General features: G+C 50.6%; 7 protein-coding genes across 7 annotated transcripts; 4 read left to right on the top strand and 3 right to left on the bottom strand.

Annotated features, from left to right (window-relative positions):
• Nucleotides 1-4,027: 4,027 nt before the first annotated feature.
• ycjY (Uncharacterized protein) lies at nucleotides 4,028-4,939 on the top strand (the record flags this gene model as incomplete). Its single annotated transcript, XM_032019800.1, has 1 exon — nucleotides 4,028-4,939. The coding sequence occupies one exon, from the start codon at nucleotides 4,028-4,030 to the stop codon at nucleotides 4,937-4,939; it is 912 nt and encodes a 303-aa protein (XP_031883177.1).
• A 582-nt stretch (nucleotides 4,940-5,521) lies between these two features.
• On the bottom strand, nucleotides 5,522-6,449 carry CGGC5_v006913 (uncharacterized protein; the record flags this gene model as incomplete). Its single annotated transcript, XM_066151765.1, has 4 exons — nucleotides 5,522-5,620; nucleotides 5,681-5,922; nucleotides 6,070-6,146; nucleotides 6,232-6,449. 4 exons carry the CDS (start codon nucleotides 6,447-6,449, stop codon nucleotides 5,522-5,524), a joined length of 636 nt encoding a protein of 211 aa, XP_066008853.1.
• A 1,132-nt stretch (nucleotides 6,450-7,581) lies between these two features.
• CGGC5_v006912 (uncharacterized protein) lies at nucleotides 7,582-8,520 on the top strand (the record flags this gene model as incomplete). The annotated part of the gene is made up of 5 exons (XM_066151764.1): nucleotides 7,582-7,641; nucleotides 7,707-7,978; nucleotides 8,067-8,071; nucleotides 8,134-8,283; nucleotides 8,336-8,520. 5 exons carry the CDS (start codon nucleotides 7,582-7,584, stop codon nucleotides 8,518-8,520), a joined length of 672 nt encoding a protein of 223 aa, XP_066008825.1.
• Nucleotides 8,521-11,068: 2,548 nt separating this feature from the next.
• CGGC5_v006911 (uncharacterized protein) lies at nucleotides 11,069-11,989 on the bottom strand (the record flags this gene model as incomplete). The annotated part of the gene is made up of 1 exon (XM_032019798.1): nucleotides 11,069-11,989. The coding sequence occupies one exon, from the start codon at nucleotides 11,987-11,989 to the stop codon at nucleotides 11,069-11,071; it is 921 nt and encodes a 306-aa protein (XP_031883175.1).
• Nucleotides 11,990-12,850: 861 nt separating this feature from the next.
• Nucleotides 12,851-13,756, top strand: CGGC5_v006910 (uncharacterized protein; the record flags this gene model as incomplete). Its single annotated transcript, XM_032019797.1, has 1 exon — nucleotides 12,851-13,756. One exon carries the CDS (start codon nucleotides 12,851-12,853, stop codon nucleotides 13,754-13,756), a length of 906 nt encoding a protein of 301 aa, XP_031883176.1.
• Nucleotides 13,757-18,561: 4,805 nt separating this feature from the next.
• Nucleotides 18,562-19,642, top strand: CGGC5_v006909 (putative 3-hydroxyisobutyrate dehydrogenase; the record flags this gene model as incomplete). Its single annotated transcript, XM_032019796.1, has 3 exons — nucleotides 18,562-18,607; nucleotides 18,668-19,178; nucleotides 19,237-19,642. The coding sequence occupies 3 exons, from the start codon at nucleotides 18,562-18,564 to the stop codon at nucleotides 19,640-19,642; spliced, it is 963 nt and encodes a 320-aa protein (XP_031883005.1).
• Nucleotides 19,643-20,190: 548 nt separating this feature from the next.
• Nucleotides 20,191-21,247, bottom strand: CGGC5_v006908 (uncharacterized protein; the record flags this gene model as incomplete). The annotated part of the gene is made up of 2 exons (XM_032019795.1): nucleotides 20,191-20,516; nucleotides 20,566-21,247. 2 exons carry the CDS (start codon nucleotides 21,245-21,247, stop codon nucleotides 20,191-20,193), a joined length of 1,008 nt encoding a protein of 335 aa, XP_031883006.1.
• Nucleotides 21,248-22,224: the final 977 nt, after the last annotated feature.

Raw genomic sequence — 22,224 nt, 5'->3', positions numbered from 1 at the left:
TGGTACAACGGGGAAGGGCGCAGCCCGGGTTGTCAGTCTGATTCTCCGATGAAGGCACAGTACTTAGGTCCTAGCTGGTCCTGGGTTTCACTACCAACACCAATCACCTACCCTGACCCAATTCATACAGAAAATGCTCCGCTGTTATGGAGTATGGAAACAATCTTTGCTTCTACTTCACCAGATGGGGCAGATCCGTACGGCCGAGTCAAAGATGCTAGACTGATACTCCGCGGGAAAACAGCTCCGGCAGTCATCGCCCTCTTCGAGAATAACACTCCATCGAAAGGTACTTTATTCATATCTCCAATTGTCCAATCGAAGAGCTCCTTCAACAAAGCACATTTTTTTCCTGATGACCCCAGGCGCTTTCATTCGGTTCCCTTAGTCAACGGCGTGGGCGACTTGTTTTGGGACTCTTTTGGCGGTCGGACCTCTACGTACCCGCAGAGTTGTGACCATGAATGTGTAATATTATTTCTCGCTGCAATCGTTGAACTGGACTCTTGTGGAATTGCGTATGCATTGGTATTGGAGCCAGGAGGAAAGGCACATGATGTTTTCCGACGGATTGGCCTTGCGGTCATTCGCATTCGCCAGGAAGATCTAATTTGGTGGCATAGTGACTGCGAAGAAACGGATGTAGCCATCATATGAGCATCAATCATGAACAACTACTGCTATTCAAGCTCCAATTGGTCAATCTAGGAGACAGCGAGCGGAGTCCCCAGGTCTCCGATGAGTATGGGCTTTTGCCACAATGCAGAGATATTCATGTTAGTGCATGGGTCGATAAAGACCCATCCTGCTGGCGTCTGGCGCTTCGTGAAACTGGAATCCGTCAAAAACGGTGGCAAGATCGTAATGGGGCCAAACGGTAACTTCATTTCATGATTCCCTGACTAAGCGGCGAACTTCGGGGGGCTCAGAAGTCATAATTCTCTTGGCGAAAAGGTAGCTGTGTGCCGGGCCCCGTCTGAGTTGAGGGCGTATGCGAGACATTCACGAGGAACCAGGGCGTGGCGAAAAGACTGGTAGGCGCTTGACGCTTGACGCTTGTGTTCTGCGGCGTACGGAGCGCGCGAACGGTCCAGTCGCGGTCGCAGAAAGACTGAGCGTTATGTGTTCAAAAAACGTCTGAGAGTCTCGTCTGTGTTCGCTTTCTGTCAGTTGTTGTGAGTGTGCGGGTTCCGTGCCACGGGCGAATCAGTATTTGTGTATGTTTCGGGCTGGAATGGATGCGATTCGTCGGCTGGGTTGAGGGGGTGTAGGAGCGGGGGGTGAGATTCTCTGCGGTTTTCGGGCTGTCACCTGTTTTTCTCCGAACATGGTGAGGGATGGGAAGGGATACAATGTGTCAGAAGTCAGATCGGACGATCTACTCAGCTGTCAAAGCAAATGGGTGGGGGAATCTGGACAAGGCGAGGCAGCTGGAAGGGAAAGTAGACGGGGGAAGGATTTCGCAATGGGACGAGACGAACTCTGAGGTTATCGGGGTGGTGGGCAGATCAAATCGTCATGGACTATGCCGTAGCTTTCTCTCGTTAAACTCGAGTGTCAAGGTGATAGCCTTTGACGGATCAATGTTGCCGAAGTCAAATCGCCGAAGGGTTCGAAGTCTGTCCCAAGCTCCTTTAGACATAGCTTGAGCTTGAGCTTATTCAAAGGTCGAATTGAGGGGTCTTTTTTGTTCAATGACTTTGGTTCGTTCCTACAATTTGCCTTTGAGAATGAAAGGTTAAGCTTATTGCCCTATCTGCATATTCGCCATGTGCTGCTGCCCATCCCACCGCGCGGACGTACTTTGACCCGCCGTTCCCGCAAAAGCTTGACTGCCGACATGTGCTGCTTTGATATCTTTCCTGTTTAAAGGGCTTATGGGAATTTGGATTGGGCGAGTTCGGGATTCAGAAGGGGTTTTGCAGTTTCCGAGGATTAGAAGGATAGTGGGATTGTCTAGACCCCGTATCCCGTGGCCGGATGAAACGTGATACATACCGATAGGGCTGAGGTACATTACCCAGCCTTGGCGTGTCAGTGATCTTTGACTCATGACCGATCGGATGCTCTTTTCTTCAATGCTGGATCTATGCTCGGGCTCTTGTAGGACTCCGGTTTTTGCCGCTGCTTTCGAGTGTGCTTGCTGGCTCGCCGCCATGGGTATAGACTACTGGCCACTGCGCTTGTCAAGAGGAGACGGCTGTTTCCGGGTTGCCGACGGCGGGTCGTTTATGTCTGTGTCAGATCATAGAAGATTAAGATTCGGGGTGCATACGATGCCGGAAAGACTCATTTAAGGTGTGAGTGGGGTTGCCGGCTATGCTGATAAGAGGTTTGAATCTGGACCCCTTTTCTAGGGAATTTGGCGATGCTTTCTGAAGGTAGAGAAACATTGCCAGTGCATGTGGTTTTCGGCAAGCCCATTTAAGGTGTGAAGGCCATGGGTCATGATGAAGGACAACTGAATTTTGGAGCCTTTTTCTCAGAAATTGGCGATATTCGGCGATCTAAAAAGTGACCCGACGTGTGAAACCCGATAGGTTCCAATTACGGTGCTGGAAATCGTTGGTGTCAGATCCAATGCAAGCCGTGCCTAGGAATCTAATAACAGCAACAGCAGATGCTGCTCTATGAGGGGATATGAATGATCATCAAGACAGCCATAAGGTCTGGTGTTGGGAAATCTGATATTTCATGCAATTGAGATAGGTGACGTGTGACATAGCGTGGAAAGATGAATGCATCGAGTCATTCATACATCGAGAACTTGAGACAGCGTTGCCTGAAGCCTAACCGTTTTATCTTACTTGATAAGAAACACGACATATACTGGACTCTCAATCATCTGGAAAGGTCAACATAGATATCTGAAGACCGAATGTGAAGAACACAGGATGAAGGCGAGTCAGGGGCCTAAATTATGCCTGTCGAGCTGCAGGTAGAAGATTCAACGGCAGGCAGTCACTATGAAGGTTTGAAGAAGGCAACATGGACTTTTCCTTGCGCGTTAGATTTCTTTGAGAATTTTACGTCACCACATACATGCAGGTGAAATTTATATACTGTGTGTCGGAAATACAGAGGGCAGCGGAAGTTCTTGCCTCACCAAATAGGTTTGAAGCATGTCAACTCGTGGAAGGACGCGACTACTTCAACCTCAGTCCAGGAGACTGTTTCCGTCAAGAATAGTGACCTTATCGTTCCACCCTGGAAAGAGAACATTTTCCGGTAGCATCTCTGCGAATAGAGTCAAGGCCTATGCCCGTAAGACGTAAGCAAGTCCCCCACTGAGTGTGCGTCGAAATCATCGCGCCGCTGGTTCTCAATCTTGCCATGTGCTTTGATCTGAATACATGGTCATGATTCAACCAAAAGTTATATCTCCTCATCTTGAAATCTATCCAAATGAGGAACGCTCTCTTATAGCACTGTGCTGATCAGTACTGAGCTGCTGCTTCAGGAAAGGCTTTTCCGGCTTATTTTCATACCAACCACCACTACTATGAGGCTTAGTTAAAAGCCAACAAACCTTCCAGATTCATTCGGATGAAGCCCATGTTAATTACAGGCTTACTGAAAATAGCATTCAACTGTTCGGGGTCCTCCACAAATCCGGTAACCTCAATATCACGAGTTAACGGAGATAATCATGAACCTTGCTCGACTCTCATAATAGTTCTAGGTAGTCGTTTTCGTAAGGTATCCAGAGAGGCTGGTAACTCCGCAACTTTGCATTAACTGATTCGCCGAATTTCGCTAGATATTGAACTCTACTGGAGCATTGGATTCCACAAAATGGAACCTGGATGCGAATCATAGTACATCAATCCTAGCTACTGAACGCCCTACGCCCTACTGCCAAGATTCAGCCGAGGTCGACTACTGACTTCTATGAGTGAATAATAATCTCGGAATTGTCTTATTCAAACCATTACGATAATTATCTAAGGATAAATACAAAGGAGTAGTCCACTCAAGTGCCAATCACGGGCATCATGGACGTCAGCCAGCTCAACATACGAGAGTCATGGCAACATCACGCCAGGTAACCTACGACAGCCGCGGGCTGAAGATCTTTGCAAATCTTGTCTTTCCTCCCGCGTCAGCTCCCGACCGCAAGAATGCTGCAATTGTTGTTGGTCACCAGGGTACAGGTGTCAAAGAGCAAGCCTCCGGCCTTTACGCCAAAACCCTTGCCTCTGAAGGGTTCATCACCCTCGCCTTTGATGCAGCCTACCAGGGAGAAAGCGAGGGCTTACCCCGAGGCTTAGAGGATCCAGCACAACGTGTCGAAGACATCAAATCCGCAGTCACATATCTCTCAACCCTTGGAAGCGACGTAGTCGACCCGTCCCGAATTGGCTGTGTAGGCGTCTGCGCCTCTGCAGGCTACGGAATCAGCGCTGCAGCAACAGATCAGCGTATCCAGGCTGTCGCCGGCGTATCTGCAATGTGCTTTGGCACTTTGACCCGAGAAGGCATGAAGGATCCAGCAACCGGACAAATCGACGCTGTGAAACTGTCCCAAGGCTTGGAGCAGGCCGCGAAGGCTCGGATCGACGAGATGGAAGGCAAGGCGTCAGTGACTCACAACATCCTGGACGTGTTTTCCCACCCAAGGGAGGACATTAGGGCATACTACAATGATCTTCGGTGGAGTAACACGAGATGCACCAACGAGATGGTGACGAGGAGCATGGAGCTTCTCGTCACATTTGACTCATTTCAATATGTTGAGTGGATCTCGCCGCGGCCTCTGCTGTTGGTTGCCGGAAACGAGGCAATGACGTTCCCATATAGTCAACAGATTCTACAGAGGGCCAAAGAGCCGAAGGAGCTTTTTGTCATTGGTCGGGCTGGCCACGTTGAGTTGTATCAGGATGTGTCAAAGAGTGGACCGAAGCTGGTCGACTTCTTTGCAAGGGCACTTTGCATGTAAGGAGTCCTGGAACGGGTTATAACTAAGTATTTGCCAGAGTCAATAGAATCCATGCAACAGCTCTTTGGTGAAGAAACGGCAGCGGACGAGTATTTTCCAAACAAGATGCAGTCCGTATCCTCATGTATGGTGGTCCATATGACATGGTAGTGAAAGCTTAGACAATAGCATGTCCAGATTCCTCTGACTCGTAGCTCCTAATCTAAGAGAATGCAGACTTTTCGCTGGACGATAGGGTTGAGTCATTCAATTAGCCTCAATGTTTCAGGGACAAATGAGGTTGTCCAAGGCCAAGGTGGCCTTCCTTAATGGATACCTCCGAAGAGACGCTGCCAGAGAATTATACCAGTCAAGCATCGCGGTTATCGTATTTGTGCAGACACAGATGCGTGAACTCATATGGGTATCTCTTTGTAGCGGGGGACCTCCACTGGTTATCATATCAGTGGAAGGGCGACGAAGTCGCCTAAGCTGAACTCGCAGCTTTACACCCTTACATCTTATCTTCAAACTGATAGACTGTAAAGCGTGTCACAACGGTGTGGTAAACTTCCTGAAAGGTTATTTTATTACTGCTGCGGTCTATAACCTCCCCTTTCTGTCCTTATTGTTATCTTCCTCCATGTCACTGTTGTCCTTGTCACCGTCGCCCTTGTTATCGTCTTCCTTGTTATCGTCTTCCTTGTTATCGTCATCGTTTCTGTTATTCTACCTGGCATCTTCAGGGAAAAAAGCAAGCACCGGACTAAGAGCTTCACGATACAAATGCCGCTCTCTCTCCCTTGCTGCCGCCTCCTCACGGCCCATGCCTCTCTCCTCGTCTAGTTGCTCCGTGATAAGCTGGTAGTCGTCTCCATGGGTCTTGCGCCAGACCCTGGCTACTTCCACGTTCGTTCCTATGAATCTTGCAGTATAGAAGAGCGTTGCGAGCGCCGAAATGACAAAGCTGGCCTGGGTGACCCGACAAGGTGTAGCTATGTCCTCTGGGCATCGCCGAGTCAGCTACCACGGGAGAGGGCTCGGATGCTGCATATCCAAAAAGACTGGCGATGCCTGCGATGATAGGCTGTGAAACCAGAAGAACGCGAGAAGACCATCGTATAATAATGAAAAGATTTGAGAGAATTGACCGAAAAAGCCCATGATGAATCGTGCAAGCATAAGGATTGCAGATAAGATTGCAACCGCGAGGGTGGCGTCGACAAGCCTAGGGAAGAAAAGAAAAAAGTCAGCATCGTCATTGAGTTTCATTGTACAACGATGAGGAGGCGTGGAAAAAAGAAATCACATACTCCTGCGACCAGACCAGCGGAACCTTAGGAGGCTGATTGCAGTTCGGATCACAGCGAACCGGCTGGCTTGGGCTGGAATTCCAACCCTCGGCGCCCCCCTTTTCCCATAGTTTCAATCGATAGTTTCTGGAGGATATCATCAAAAAGAGACTGGTAGCCGTCGCACAGAGGCAAAACTCAGGTACGAAGGTGAACCTGTCGGTTATCTTGACTGCCATTTTCACAAGCTGCAATGTCAACAATGTGACGGGTAGGCATGGACAATCTTGACCTTTTATTGTGTCTGGACGTATGATACATCATAAAAAAGATGCGCTAATCGCGGTTGGTAGCTGCCTTGACTGCTCGTATCTGGGTGGAGGTTCCTAGACCGAAACTTGCTCATACTGCCGCAAGGGTCACGGGAATGCGGCGGCGCGAATGAACTTGGACACACTTACTGGCTTCGTCGAATGGGGAAGTAAATCAAACATTGAGTGGGATTTTTTCCTCATTTCTAGTTGGCAGGAGCGAGTGCCCCGAATATCCAGATATTTTGGTCAAGACTAATAGTGCAATGGCTATTTTACACTACAGCACAGGTCATCATTGCATCAAGCAGATTGCACACGGCGTATGTTACTCGGGCTATGGCCCAAGTACATGCTGTTTCATTATAATTCATGATGGAGCTTGGTACTTCAGATTCGAAGCTTTATGAACGTCCACGTCTTGGCAGCATCATGCAGCAGTCATGCGCACCTCTCGTTTGGCTCAGCTTCCGAGCAGGTATGCGCAAGTTGACCCCGCAGTCGCTGCGACTCGACGTTTATACTGAATCGCCCTGTACATCAAGGTAGAGAGTCCAAGTCATATAGAGCCTCAATCACCGTCTTCATCCGCTGTGTCTCGATCCTTCCATCAGCTAGATCGATCTCCTATTATCCATAAACATAACTCCGAAGCCTCAGAGTCAATTCAATCTAAGAACTTTTTATCTTCGACGTTTTTCTATGGCTCTCATCATTAAATGGGGGGCTGCGCCGCAATCTCTACTCAAAGCACACCGACGATACCTGCACTCAGACAGGCATAAGCCTCGAAAGTCTCCTCATCAGCTCAGTGACGAGGCTCCATGGCCTCGGACCCGCTTTCCATCACCCCATGAGATTCTGGGCGCGCAACCGGGGCTGCCTTACACCAAAAAGCACTTCTACCGGCTCGTGAAGCTATATCACCCTGATCTTCGTACTCTAAACAAAACCCGCGTGGTCAGTGTTTCGCACACAACTATGACTGAACGCTACCGCCTTCTGATTGAGGCACACAAGATACTCAGCGATCCAAAGAAGCGATTGCTCTATGAAAAGTATGGACTGGGTTGGAGTGAGTTCAGACAGCGGACTCAGCAAGCACCTCGCCCTTCACACAGTACCACGGCTCGTTCGAGATACGATGACGCCTCATTCACTCAGAAGGGCTCACCAGAGCGTCAGTTTCCAACCTACGCATCAAACTCTGTAGTTGCCATTGTTTTTGTTGCGATGGCGATGGCGGGGGGCATTGCTCAGCTCGAACGTGCTCGAAAGGCCAGGTGGGATTTCCAAAAGCGAGATTTAGCCCTGCAGGAGGCAATTAGCAGAGATCTCCAACACCTGGCAGACCAGCTCGAAGGAAAACTAAGAGACTTGAGAATATTAGAATTCTTGGCACGAAGAGAACTTAGCAGCTGGTCAACACTGGAGGACCCGCACGGAGGATTCAACCCGTACGAAAACGTTTGCCGCCATTGATCATTTGAGCTATGTGTCTCAATTTCCGAGTGGTTAATTATCAGGATTATATCTCTCTGGAAGAATATGTAATTGAAATCAACTGGTTTTGTCTTGCCCTGGCCTATTTTGCTTAGAGTTCTGCTATCAGGGCGGGTGGTGGGCATAGACGACGATAGGGACGACGACGACGACGACAACGACGACGACGACGACAACGACGACAACGACAATAACAACAGGGACAGGAAAAGGAATCAAGATAAGAAAAGCAGTAACCACAGGGACGACAGGGACGACAGTAAGAATAAAATTGTGTGAGCAAAATAGACTATCAGACCTAATGTAAGTAGTTATCTGCCTGGACAAAAAACCCAACATCCCTGTTAAGTTTATTGTTCTTGCTGCATCGTCGATCTTATGCTCGCGACAGCCCAAACTATCCCCCTTAAAAATTGAAATACTCAGCTTCGCGTTCGGCAGCTGTAAGAAACTCTGGTATATCGCTACAAATGCCGCTCAACTTGACGTGGTCTAGTCCGGTAAAGCCATCTGCATCTATAGCTAAAACATCACCACCTGGTAGTAAAGCTCGAATGATCTGTGCAATACCCGCCCGCCGAAGACTTAGATACCCGCCATAAGTCGTGATTTCCTTGCCAGAACCAGTTGACATATCATATGCTTCACTTCGAGGCATGATACATCTTCGACCATGTTGAGGATCTAAGGTGATCCTGCAGGCAAAGATCAACGGTGTGAGGTACACAGTTCGGCGCCAAGATCTATGCTCCTTGACAAATACTGATCCTGAAGCGCCGAGGGACACTAATTTCTCCACAACGTTGGCGGTGCGGTGCAAAGTTCCCTCACCAGTACCACATCCGAGCAGCTTAGCCAGCAGCTGACTAGCTGTCATGCAAACCTCCCGGGCCATCTCGCCAGCTAGAATCTTGACTTCGAGGGCGTCAAGAAAGCAAGGGTAGGTGATGTTACCCATGTAGGATGCGTTACCTATGGGTAAGTATAGAGCAATGGTACTGTCGTATTCGAGAAGGACCTTCATCTTTTCGTTCATAGTGAACGAATTTAGCCATCGCAGGTTGGATGCTATCTCATGAACCGCTTCATGAAAGGCTCTTCGATCCTCCTTGGAAGAAAGGTTTACGAGCCCGTTGCTCATGAGCCAGACGAGGCTCTCCTTACTGACCAAGGTATGTGTCATCGCAGCCCGTAGGATATGCTTCATAACAGGATTGAAGCCCCTTGGGGGAAGCGCACCGGTAGCTTCGTTGATGACCTGCAACATACGATGAATATCATCTGCAGATGACACCATTTCCAATGCGCTGTAGATGTACCACAGCGCAGTTGACCCATCAAAAAGTCGACCTTCATCATCAGAGATTGACAGCCTTGGCACCGTGAGAAATAACTTCTCGACGAGGGATATTCGGCCGTAGCTGATAGCTTCACAGACAATCCTGGGGTTGAGTGGAAAGACAGAATTCTCAAGAGCGAGGGAAAACACCTCGTCAGGAACTGAGTTCTTGATCATATCTTTGAATAGGCCGTCGCTGTCGCAGGGATTTGTGTATCGTCGAGTGCTCTTCTGTAGCAAAAGGCGGAGTGTTGCTGTATGACGGGCGAAATATAAAGGATTCCGACGTTTAGACGGCCCCTGCAGAGGCAAGTCGCTGAGCTTGGCTCCTCTTGACATCAATAACTGCGCGGCGTCAGCGTCGCCTGAAAGCAAGCTGGCACCCACTATCGGAAGTTGTTCATAGCATTCTTTGGCCGATATGAACGAAACCGACAGTCTGGGGCGCATGCCAAGATCGATACACTGTCTCATGATGTCGAGATGTCCAGTGATAGAGGCCCAGATGAATGCGTAACTTTCATCTCGGGCCACGGCATTTGGCACCAGGCGCTGACAAAGAACGGAGCTGAACCATCGCGACACCAATGCCCATTGAAGGTGATCTTTGGATGCCAGTGAGCATGAGATGTCCTGAAGAATCTCGATAGGCAAGTCCCAGATGGCCAGCTTGCTGCTGGCGACAGGCTTAAGAACTTCCATTCTGTAACGATCCAAGCTTCCGAGTTGTGTTCTTGTGCTAACGGTGGCCTGGCGGTTTTGGTAGAAAAGAAGTGACGGAGTAGGTGTCTTGGTTTTGTGCATGCAAGTTGGGTGAGTATTTGGAGTGTTAGGAATGGAAACAATGATAATGCAGTCGCAAGTCTAGGGAATACTTTAATGTACAACAGCGGATATCAGTGGAATGTTTCGGAGTTACGAAATCTGACCAGATGTTTCAAAGAAAGTTTTTTCGAGGCCTTACCCGGAGGTGACGAGTCACCCTTTGCACTCTCACAACCTTGAGGGTAGTGGCTCAAAGTGGTGACATCTGAGGTATGCACATGTATAGACTTGCTCTCAGTGGGGAACGTATCTACCTACGAAGTAAGCCATTAATCAAATCTAAAGTCTAGGTGTATTCAAACAGTTTCGAGATCCCAACGAATGAAAAAGCCCTACGACCATTTACTTTGGTTGCCTTCAAATAATTCACTCCTTGGAAGTTTGGTAAATAGCAAGAACACAAATTGTCATCCGCTCCCGCAGGAACCCTCATTGATCAATCAAGTGCAGATCTTGCCAGTTCGTCTCATCCCCAAAGAAGAAATAGCAAGTCAGGGTTCCCTTTAGCTGACACATTGAACATTCATGGTAGATGATAGCGAGTATGGTGCGGATACTAAAGATTAGTAGCAGAATCGTAGCTACAAAGGTTGAGCTCCGCTGCCTCGCGGAACATCTCCGCCAGAATGGCAAAGCTCATTACCTGAAAGCAGAGGGGAAGACCGGTGATGGGACTCTGAAACGACACAGTTATAGACGTGATTGGCAGCGGCAAAGACCGGTGATGGGACTCTGAAGCGACACAGTTATAGACGTGATTGGCAGCGGCAAAGACCGGCTTTGATAGCTACTAAGACAGACATCGTTGATCAGAATCACAGCATTATTTGAGTGTAAGAAACTGTATGTCTCTAAACGTATTATTGCTAAAATATCAGGCCTACGTGCTAGCCGCCGCTGTCGTCGTGACAGGTGCAGCACTTGTCGCAGCAGATGTGGCTGCCGCCGTAGTGCCCGAAGTAGTCGAAGTTCCTGTTGATCCACCCTTCACAACCGTAGCTCGGACAACTTGGCCGAGCGTGTTGAAGACGATATTGACTAACGAGCTTAGCGGAGCATACTCGTAGACCTTTTGAACCAAGCCATTGCCGAGGTCCGTCTGAGATCCAGTGAAAGTCATGTTCTGCTGGTAGTTGCCAATGATGCTGCTAAGAGCGCTACTGCCAGCGTTGGTGACCTCTTGCACAATGTTGCCGAGGTTGTCGATGAGGAAGTTGATCTTGGTGTCGCCGTTGACGATAGAGCCGAGAAGACCATCCACGGCGCCGATGACGTCGTCGACGACATCTCCAACTGTGTCGAGGAGGTTGATCAGGAGCGGGTTCAGGTCGAGGGATGCCAAGGTACGGTTGACAATGTCGACAAGATTACCGAGGCGGATGACAAGCTCGAGCTCCGCTGAAACGTCAGCAATGGTGATGTTGACCTTCTCGATGCCGACCTGCACGCCAGCATTGATAGTTACGAGCTTGGCAACCTCTGCAGCGAGATTGATCTCGGCGTTGAGGTTGTCGACGTCGAGCTCGATGCGCCCGACGGAGAGCTCAGGGACCTTGAGGTAGACATCCGCAGGAGGTGTGCTGGACGTGGCCGTGGTCGTTCCACCCCCGCCGCTGCCATTTGTTCTGGTTCCTTGCGCAGCTGTCGAGGTTGGGGTAGTCGCGGAGCCGCTTGCTTGTGGTGTTGAGGATTGTTGGTCGGCTGCCGTGGTTGTCTCAGCAGTGTCCGTCGCGGTGGGAGTTTGTGCCACCGCGAGCGAGACGAGGACCGCGAGAAGGAATGAAAGAATGGAGTACCTCATCTTGATTGAGGTGCGTGCTTGTGTGAAGGAGTGAATGAAGGAACGACGACAACACCAGATGGGGAGAGACAAGGAACGGATTGACGCTGGTGAGCTGTGAGATACTCCAGTCACGGCGACAGGGCCTCCGGGAGATATAAGGCGGCATCGTCCTTCAGCGAAATCAAGGTTGTCAATTTACCTCATCGGCGTCCCCTGTCCATTGCGGAGCAGTGACACATCCACACCCTAAGCGGGACTGGTCCAATGCGGTTCCATATCTAGGGCGGATAATGACAACGGTTCCGAAAAGGCGGTGCTGGCAGCTGGCCCCCCGCCGCCCCCCTTTCCAAAGCGTGGCTAGTCATCTCATGCCGAGACATGCTGCAAGCCCCCGGGCCGATGGGCTGCATGTTTTCCTTGGAATCACTTCCAAGTTTCCAAGGTAAAGTGAAATTGCCGTCCATTATGCATGGGATATCGATGTCGCGTCGACGGTCTGGGCCTTACGCCGTGGGATGAACCAGTCGGGTGATTCGCTTGAACGTGGGCTTCGCGTGCGGAGGAGGCTTCCGAGAGGATAACCGACTAAGTGTGGGCTTTGGGGATGGGGAGACTTACCCATGATCTTAGCATGGATTTGTATTGAAGTGGTGTGGGTGTGATGCCTGCCGGCGTTGGGAGAATTCCCTCGTCATCACATCTGGGCCTCGCATCCCCTCCCACATGCGTCAATAGACCATACATCTATCCAGTATTCCCCGCGTCCATGTGAGCAGTAGACCTTGCTCGTCTGCGGCCTTTCTTCCTGTCGTCTCAACATCTTCAACGGCCTGCTGTGCCATTCATTCGTTCCTTACGAGACTTCATCAAATCTTCGCCATGGGCCCCTTCATCAGCAGGGCATTCGCCTTGCTTGCCGCTCTTTCAACTGTCGCCCTCGCACAGGATGACACCAAGGGTGATGGCTATTTCGGATACACTCTCGAACGCCGCGGTGACAATGAGTCCGCCGTATACGAGACAGAAAGCACCAGCACCGGCATCGATACGCTCAACCCCATTCCAGATGTGTATCTCAACGCCTCTGTATCAGTCGGCGAGATCAGCATCGAGGTGAAGAACATCACGGCCAAGGTGAACCTCGACGCAAAGGTCCTCAACCTGCTGCACTTCCAGGCTGGCGTCGACGCGAGCATCGATCGTGTCAAGCTGGGCATCTACAACGTGTCTGCCAAGGTCGAGCTCGAGGCCCGCCTGGAGAATGTCGTAAAGATGGTCGACGACGTCCTCACGAGCATCGATCTCAACCCCATCATCGCCACGCTGGGCGACACGGTCGGTGACATCGTCAACAAGACTACCGACGTCATCACGAGCCCCGTCGAGACGGACGCGAGCTCGGTCGCAAAGCGCGACCTGACCTACCGCATCGAGAACAACATCTTGTACTCAGTCAACGACTTCTCCGGTCGCACACACACAAATCGCGTGCTCGCGCAGAACGGTTCGCTGTTCGACGTGTACCTGAACAACAACGGCGACGAGACGGGACGCCGCGTTGTCGGATATTACAGCCGCGACATGACCTTCAGCGGCCACAACAAGACCATCTCGATTGACGGGCAGGTTAAGGAGTTTGAGATGCAATACGTATATGCGCCATACCCCGGCTTGGAGGCGTTCAGCAACATCTACATGGACACGACTGGCAAGGTTGTAAGGACGAAGATCGTGGCTGAGGCAGAGGGAGGAGGCACTGCGACGATTAGCAATGACGATCAATGAGCGGCGCAGACGGCCTCACGGTAGAAAGTGAGAGACAGGGCCTCGAGCCGCCAATTGAAATTGATTCCCGTTACCAACGACATCATAGGACCAATGCCATTGTGGACATCGAATTGCCGGTTAAGATGGTGAGGCATGCCAGTCTGTAAGCAGAAGAACCTCCGACGTCTGGATCGTTCGATTGAAACGGGGAGCCGCCTGTGGGACTTTGACACGCCCCCCATATAATGGAGTTGATATTGGTGGGGGCGTGTTCGTGGGCAGGCAGACGGCTGTTTTTTTTCTCGCAATGGAACGCGGTCAAAGCTGAATGCACAGAGATCACATCAGTGGGCTATGCCTGTGTGATGGGAATAACTCGGTGTTGTAAGATAACATGTATACCTGGGCATACAACTTCTTCCCTTCTAACTATCAGTTGTCGTGGCTACATATACGGAGCTACAAGACGTGTTACCACAGACAGTTTCTGAGCGGTTGCAATACTTAACAGCGCTGTTATTTCTGGTCCAGGCACAGGAACAAATCCTCCGCGAACTGCGACGCTCTGAGTTCTCGGGCTAGGGCCGGACGGGCAGATCATTCATCTCAGCCCCCATGTAGCAGCGCACGGCGCCGCCAGCGACCTGTCCACCATCGTTTTGTGCTTAATATGAAAGTTGTGCTGGAGTTATGAGTCTCGGTGCAACTCTTCCCCGCTGCAGCATGTCAGAACCACGATAAATTACCGCAAGGTCGCACCCGTTGGTGACCTGGATCTGCCTTGCGACTGCAACGTGGGCGCGCTCGGGTCGGTTACACCCAAACGATCAACCGTCTCAACGACGTGCTAGTCACCGTTAAGTGGCTGTTGGCAAACTGGAAGTGATCTCGGTAGAAGTCGCTTCTACGGCGCTGCTTAATTGTTGGACCGTTGGTAGTGTGACTGAATTGTGCTTTCTTTTTGGCCACATTTTAGCCCCTGAACCCCGCGGAGGCCGTTGGCACGGGTTTTCTTTAGCCGTGAATCACAGCCCACAGCTCCAATTTACTCAAGTTCTAGCCAATGTCATCGCCCGACCCAGCTTTATTGATGGAGTTCTTTGATGGAAAAGAAAAACTTCACTGGATAGAATCCCATGTTGTCAACATGGAGGTAACCGTGTAAGGTGGGCTCTGTGAGGTGGTCCACTGCGCAAGGAGATTATCGCCAGTAGGATCTCGTGGCCTGTCACCCTCTTCTCATCGCCCTGCACGGCAATTCGTCCGACCAGATCTCGATAATTTTTGGAGCCAGTGCAGTGTTGGCAGATGCAGAAATCAAGGCAGAGGAAATTTGGCATGTTTCACACGTTCGATTCTGGCTCTTCGATGATTTCCGCTTTCGTCGACGTGCGTCGGATAAGCGAGTGCTGAGGGTGTGTCGACGCGGTTACGCGGCACCAATGCAAGGGCAGCGAGAGGGAGTGATGCGCTCGCTCTAATGCGCTGCGACGCTGCGGCGTGATGGAAGCTTGGTACGGGTAATAGTTATGCTTGATTAGCCAGAGCGTTCAGATGATCTGATGGCGGCATACTCAAATCCTGCTTTTGAGAAAAGGGGTAATATTAATTAGATGTTGTCGCGGCATATCCTTCTTCGTATGTGGAAGACTGCCTCGTCCTCCTAACCCTGTGCTCAGCTGCGCAGCCAACGGCTGTCATCTCATCTCCGGGGAAGAGTTGAGGGGAAGCCCAGAACGGAATTGTCCGAGTCTTTTCCGTGCTTGAACAACATGTCGTCATTAGAATCGCATTTTGTCGTAGGGTAGCATGCCCCCTGGTCGCGGGCTCCTCCTGTATCGCCGATTGTGGAAACCTTCCGAAAGAGCCCCGTCCGTTGGTTCTTGACGAAGAGTTTGCTTCCATGAGTCGTGTCTGGTTCCATTGCATCTGGGACTCTAGCAGCACATGTCAGTAAAGCGCTTAAGGTTGCCATCTGAATTTCAATCCATCAAAAATCTTTTCCGATATCACAGCGCAGACATACATCGGCCAGACTTCCCGAAGCGTACAGAGTGAGATGTCGAACATATGAGGCTTCAGCATGGGTCATTGGACGTTGGCTTGGGCATTATGTTGGGGTTTCAGTGCTCACGTTGATGTGATTACTTTTAAGTATTTCAAGCCAAATTACAAAATCTCATTAAAAGTAAGCACCAATTCCTTTTCGCTGCGTGTAAAGAAATACAATCTGGCGTCGCCACTCACAACCGAATCCATCCAACCCGTGTTCACGACGCTATGGAACGAAGCATACTTAAGTCAATATCACAAGACAATGAGTCTTTCAGGTGTACCTTGCAGCTTATACAGTATGTAGCTGTCGTCCAACTGCTCATGTTCACTCAGAGTGAGGATCATTGGCAACTGTGTGAGAACCTCCACGTGGCATACCTTTAACAGGTTCGCCTTCGCTCCTGATCCACCAACGATTGGACGCATTCCGAACAGTAGAATTGTCTAGTACTGGACGCTTTTGCCCCGATCTGAGATCTATGTCATGAGAATCTCTCCGAAGACACTCGTGGCGCCCATAGGTTGCATCAACTCTGGCAGAGGTTTCAAGCGCTCTTCGGCCCTTCTCTATGTTCGTGAGTGGCCTTGGGATAAAAACGGGAGTTGGCTCGGGTTGCAGCTTAGAGGCTGGGATCGAGGTTCGGACAGGGGCTGGATTCGGAATTGGTTTGATAGCTGGCTCAGGACCAGGCGGCGAGTTGCCGTTTCTCGTGTTACCGGGCGGTTCTAAATGGGCCAGCCTATTGCCCCTAGGTCGTAGCGTCTCAACATCACCTTCCTTCTGAGGGCCCACGGGGGAGTCGAAAATCATATCTCCCATGTGAAGGAGCTTGTGCATTATCCAGATCAACCAGACTCCAAAACGAATGCTGAATTTCATATCTGGCCTAGAATGAAGCACATGTTTGCGCCACTCCGTCGAGCCATGCGTTATACCGTCAGGGTAGTCGTGAGGATTGCGTCTTGAAGGCAAGTCCATGGATATGTGTATCCACCGCGCCATTCCACCGCAGAAGACCAAGAAGGACATTCCCACCACAATCGCGATGAAGAGCCCCAAAGGGATCTTGCGTTCATGGTTGAAGGACGCGACGCCTAAAATTGACCCGAACGTAGCGCCAAGTAGTGCGCTGAACAGAAAAAGGAAGAAGATTCCGAAACGAAGGAAAGCCAGGTTGGCACCGTATTCGTCGCATGACATCTGGGATTCAGACATTGTTATAGCTCTCGAGAAGCAGGGCGACTTCGAGGAAACGATGGGGATGATGTTGACGAGAATATCTCACGCTGCTATGTTGGTTACGTTCGATGACTCCGCGACGATGTGCTCATCTGTGTATGTTCACGGACGCTTCTTATATGTCGTATCGCGACCTCTCTGTGGCACCTGAAGAATCGAATCGTATCTTCAAGGAAGCTTCGTATGAAATGGGTTGTTTCGGATGTGACACAGAGACCGACACACGATGGCGCTTGCATTCGATTGGTCCCCTTTTCGACTGCGTTCCAGAAAACATCGGTGCCTTTCATGAGGAGCACCTCAATCCTAGGTTGTGTTTAGACTCAGGCAGACAACGGCATGTGATATGTAGGCTTAGGCAGATAATGAAAGAAAGGCGTTCTACTTCTCCTTACCCAATGCCAAACGCACAACGGATTTTGTCTCACTACAAAAACGCATCACCCAGTAGCTGACCATTAACTCTCTCTGAAAACCTGCCAATTCATGAGCAGCCTCCTCTGGCCGGCAAGATACAGTAAAACTCAAGATACATAGCAGCAAAGAATGTAATTAGTACCACCCCATATTCTGACCGACACTGGGTTAGACCATAAACAGAGGCACCAATTGACGTTCGTCAGGAACCGCAAACAGAAAAGCCAGAATTGATTAAAAAAACGAAAAGATAAACCCGAATGGTTGTGTTGAGTCAATCGCGGTGAGGATTTGAGCCTCACGCGGGGGTCGAACCCGCAACCTTGAGATTAAGAGTCTCACGCTCTACCGATTGAGCTAGCAAGGCGGGCTTGAATTGTTGACGGCCACCGAAAGTTCGAAACTCAGATACTCGGCCTGGCTGCTGTATCTTCGATTCACGCTTCAAGATTCACAATTCCCATGATTCCTTGAGTGGTTGAGCTAAGGTGGAATTCTCTAATTGAGTTTCGCATTCTTCGAACTTTATTTTCGCGCGGTGTGTGACGTTGCCCACACCTCAGCAATTGCTTCTAGCCGCCGTCGGCTCCCGTCCACCACCAAATCAGGGCGTATCCTTGTGAAGACTTGCCCCTGTTCAATAATATCTGTTGTTTGACGTCAAAGATTGTTCGGATGGTATTTTACTTGAACTATATTGACCGTCACGACATCCCTGTTGTGTAAAGCTTCATGCAGGTTCCGACTTGGTCTCGGTCGACAATGATGCTAACTAGCTTCGCGCCCTGTGCCGATGGACCGCCAAAATTCCACAGCATCATGGCGTAGAAAAGCATTGATGGCATTGATGAAGTGCCCGAAACTCTCAGTAAATCCGCAATCTATCGGATCTACAACTCAAGTACAACCTCCGCCGGAAGGCAACCGTAATCTCCGATCCCGTTGCCGGCGAAACCTTAACGGAAGATCGGTGCTCGGAGCTATCCCGTTTCTCCAGATCGCCATCTAGACGTGAACTTGACCGTATCGTTGATCAAGTATGTAAAGCAATGTGCTACCTCCAAAAGCTATTCCAAGACAATTCTTGAGCATTTCATTCTTCACACTCAGCATGTCTTCCTCACAGGTTTCTCTTGCTCCCAGACTGGGATGGATAGGTAAGCCCACCGTTCATGGCCATGCAGATTTATTTTGGTGCAGGTACTGACAAAGGCCAGGACTGGGATCCATGGGCCTGCATATGGCCTCAAACTTGCAGAAGTATCTGTCAAAGAAGCAGGGCCCAAGTCTTCGTTTCTATAATCGCACTGAGTCCCGTGGTGACCCTCTTAAACAACTAGGGGGCACTCCATCAACCATCCCTGACTTAGTGTCCAACTCTGACATTGTATTCATGTCCTTGGCTGATGATTCTGCGGTTGAATCTGTGCTGGACAAGATTCTGGAGGTTGGTCAACTGAACAATAAGATAATTGTTGATACCTCGACCATCCAACCTTCCTCGTCGGCAACCGCCAAATCAAGACTGCAAGAGAAAGGGGCAGACTACGTCGCTGCCCCAGTTGTCGGAGCAAGTCCTATAGCTGCGAAGGCGCAACTCTTGTGGATCTTGGCTGGAAAGGAGAGTTCTATTGAGACCGTACGTCCTTACATCACCGGGGTAATGGGGAAGGGCATTGTTCCGACAGGCGACGACGTTCGTCAAGCGAGCTATTTGAAAGCTGTTGCGTAAGTGCACCAAGTCTCCGGCTGGCAAAGACCACGATTGACTGAACTCACTGTTTAGGAACACCTTATCAATGGGCATGGTAGAGGTGGTGGGTGTCGCCCATACTCTCGGTGAAAAGGCCGGGCTGGGAATCAAAACCGTGGAGGCTTTGCTCCAAGAGCAGATTGGTCCGGTCGGGTTGATGGTTTCGAACCGATTGACGTCCGGTGCTTACATGCCTCCTCGGGGCGAGCGGCCATGGTCCCCTGCTACTAACGGAGTCGCAGCCGGAAGGCAAGCTCTGAAGAGCGGTACACAGCCTAAACTGCTGTCTCTCATTCTGCAGCAGCTGGAAGAAGCGGTGAAATATGCCGACGAGGCAGACCGACAAGTTGATGCTTCAGCGATCTACGGAGTTATCAGAAAGGATGCGGGTCTCTCCTTTGAGACGGACCAAGTCAAAAAGAGGGATGGTTCTATGTAGAAATACCCTGCAGATCTATCAGTCGGGCACAACCAGGCGTAGTCAAATCCCAGTGCGGCCTTTTGAATTTCAAGGTTTCAGTTTAAATGAGATGTATTTGAAAGGAGGCAAACCGCAATTTTGGTAGTCATTACTCACAGTCATTCTAGTACCGCAAGTACTACATGATCATGTAGTAGACCATCGACCCTTAGCCACAATGCACAAGTATTATCAAACTACCATATCTTCATGTTGAGTGTCAAATACGCTGTGAAACGTGATAGAATATAACCTAAGCGATTGGCCGCGGGAATTTTGAAGTTTAGCCAAACCAGTCGGCAAGCTGACTTGGCAAAAGAACACGTGAGCACGAAGATTTTATTTTACAGACCATGGCATGCAGCGTGCATGCCATCATGGCCAGTTATATGCATGTAAGCTGGAGGATGACGATGACCCATGAACTCACCCTCAAGCATGTACAAACATAGAAAGAATAGTGATTATGACCGGAACTCCCCGCTTCCTAAGAACTCTAGCCGTTTTCTAATAATCCGACATTATCATTACTTCTTACTCGTAGGCATTCCATCCCCAAGTTCTGCCAAAGGGGCCTTTGGCTCCTGTGGTGGCGGTGGTGGTACCACCGGAGGGTAATGCTCAACACCGTCTAACTCGCTGACTGTATGCAGCTCGGGCACACCGACAGCTGAAGGATTAATGTGTCTTGCATGCGGGGTATGACTAGTCATCGAGCTGACGTTGCTGTCTGCATATGTCGACATGCGCTGGTTATCGATCATGGGTGAGGCATGCTTCAAGCCGTAGTACGGCGAGTGTGGCGGCGAGGTCGAGGCGTAGGATCCCTGGACGGTAGTCGTGGCGAAGGATGCTTGGATGGTCAGTCATGATCCTTTGGAAGAAGGTGATGAGAGGCTTACATCGGGCCGGGTCATACGGACGGGGGCTGCGTGATGGATCATAGGGTGAAGGGCTGTGTGGCGATGAGGCGAAGCCCATCTCGGGATGACGGCCGGGAGACGCAGGCTCCCAGTTCGGCTCGCGCCTTTCGTTGCGCTTCCGAGCGTGCCAGCCGCATCGCCAGACGATGGCAATGATAACGCCGACGGCAACGGCAGCTCCAATCGCGATACCTACGATGGCTCCCGTGGCGAGACCACCTCCCGATCCACTCTCCGGTGTTGAAGTCGCGGACGCGGAAGCTGAAGGGGTTGGTGAAGCATCCTCGCTGGCGACAAAGAATGCTCTTGCACTAGAGTCTTTGCTCAGTGTGGCCGGGATGAGGTTGTCTATCGGGCATAGCCCGTCTGTCTCGTTGCATGGATTCGTCGCGCAACATCCGATGAACGGGAACGTGTTCGTGTGTTCGTTTTTGCAGGTCCACCAGATCTCTTTCGCGGGTCTCGGATCGTCACAGCTTTGCTCCTGTATATTGGGGTAGACGTCTAGACTGAAGGACGATACCTTCCTGTCGTCGGCCGGGCATTCTCCGCCGTGGGCGCATGGATTCGAGGTACAGCAGCCGAGAAACTCTTTCGCGCTGCCGGTGCAGACGTAGAACTTTCCTCCTCTAGGACAGCTCAAGTCACCGCTATGCGCCATGCCGATGGTGTAGTGCGGTCCTCGATAGATGTATGCCGGAAGCAGGCGTTCCCCTTCTTTGGTTCTTTTGGTGTGCAGAAGAAGAAAGATATGAGATCAATTTCAAACCCTGACTTGGGAAAAGCTGGCACGCGTACTTGATTGTTAGTCAAGACATCCCGTCTGAGATGTATATAAGCGTAATTGAGAGAGGGCCCACAGGTTGGAATGCGAACCAAGCCACCCCAGCCCGATCAGCTTGGCTTGCCCGGGGGCATCATTCGGCGACTTTGATCTTCGATGGGGTGGTGTTACTTGGCCCAGCACAAGAGAAAGCTCGTCAGACGGTCTGCAGGCAGACGGATAAGGCTGTCGCTGTTGCCGCAGGGCGAAGGATGTGCCAATATTGCGCTTGTGGGGGTTCACAGCCTCTTTTTGGGGGCTCTTGGGGGTAGGCTTTTTGACGAGCATGTGGAGGCACAGGCTCACTACTTGGCATCATCAAGAGACTGGCGTTGGCCAAGACTTCGAGTATGCGGGCTGCGGAATCCGGTAAGATGAAAGGCATTGCATGAGCTCCCAGAACCACAGCGGTGGGATTTCTTGGGCGTTTGGGAATTGGTCTCACAGTGTTTGCCATTCAAGGCTGCATTTTCATTGAATAAGGGTGTGTGTGGGATTGCACCCAAGCCGCGTGGAGGAGACTGAGACAGATCATCACGAGGGGGCCGGCTTGATTAAAGGGTGCCATTGTGAGACCTTGACGTGGAATGAGTTCATTAATTGTCTTGGAACAAGACCGAAGAGCAAACAATATCCTTTGGGTGTGGTGGGTGTTCCGCCGGCTATCATGCTGTTGGAGCCAGGGTTGTTGGTTCGAGGTGTTTGTTGGGTGGTGGGGGCTTTGCTCTTGCAGTCTGCACTTCGTAGGATCGCCTGCGGAGGACTTGGCTGCTCAGCTGAAGTATCTGAGATAAGCCCAGCCTGGTTTGCGGTGC

This window comes from Colletotrichum fructicola, assembly GCF_000319635.2.
Source record: "Colletotrichum fructicola Nara gc5 chromosome Unknown KSG_Nara_v1_contig04, whole genome shotgun sequence".
NCBI lineage: Eukaryota > Fungi > Ascomycota > Sordariomycetes > Glomerellales > Glomerellaceae > Colletotrichum > Colletotrichum fructicola.
This window is presented reverse-complemented; position numbering and strand designations above follow the sequence as displayed.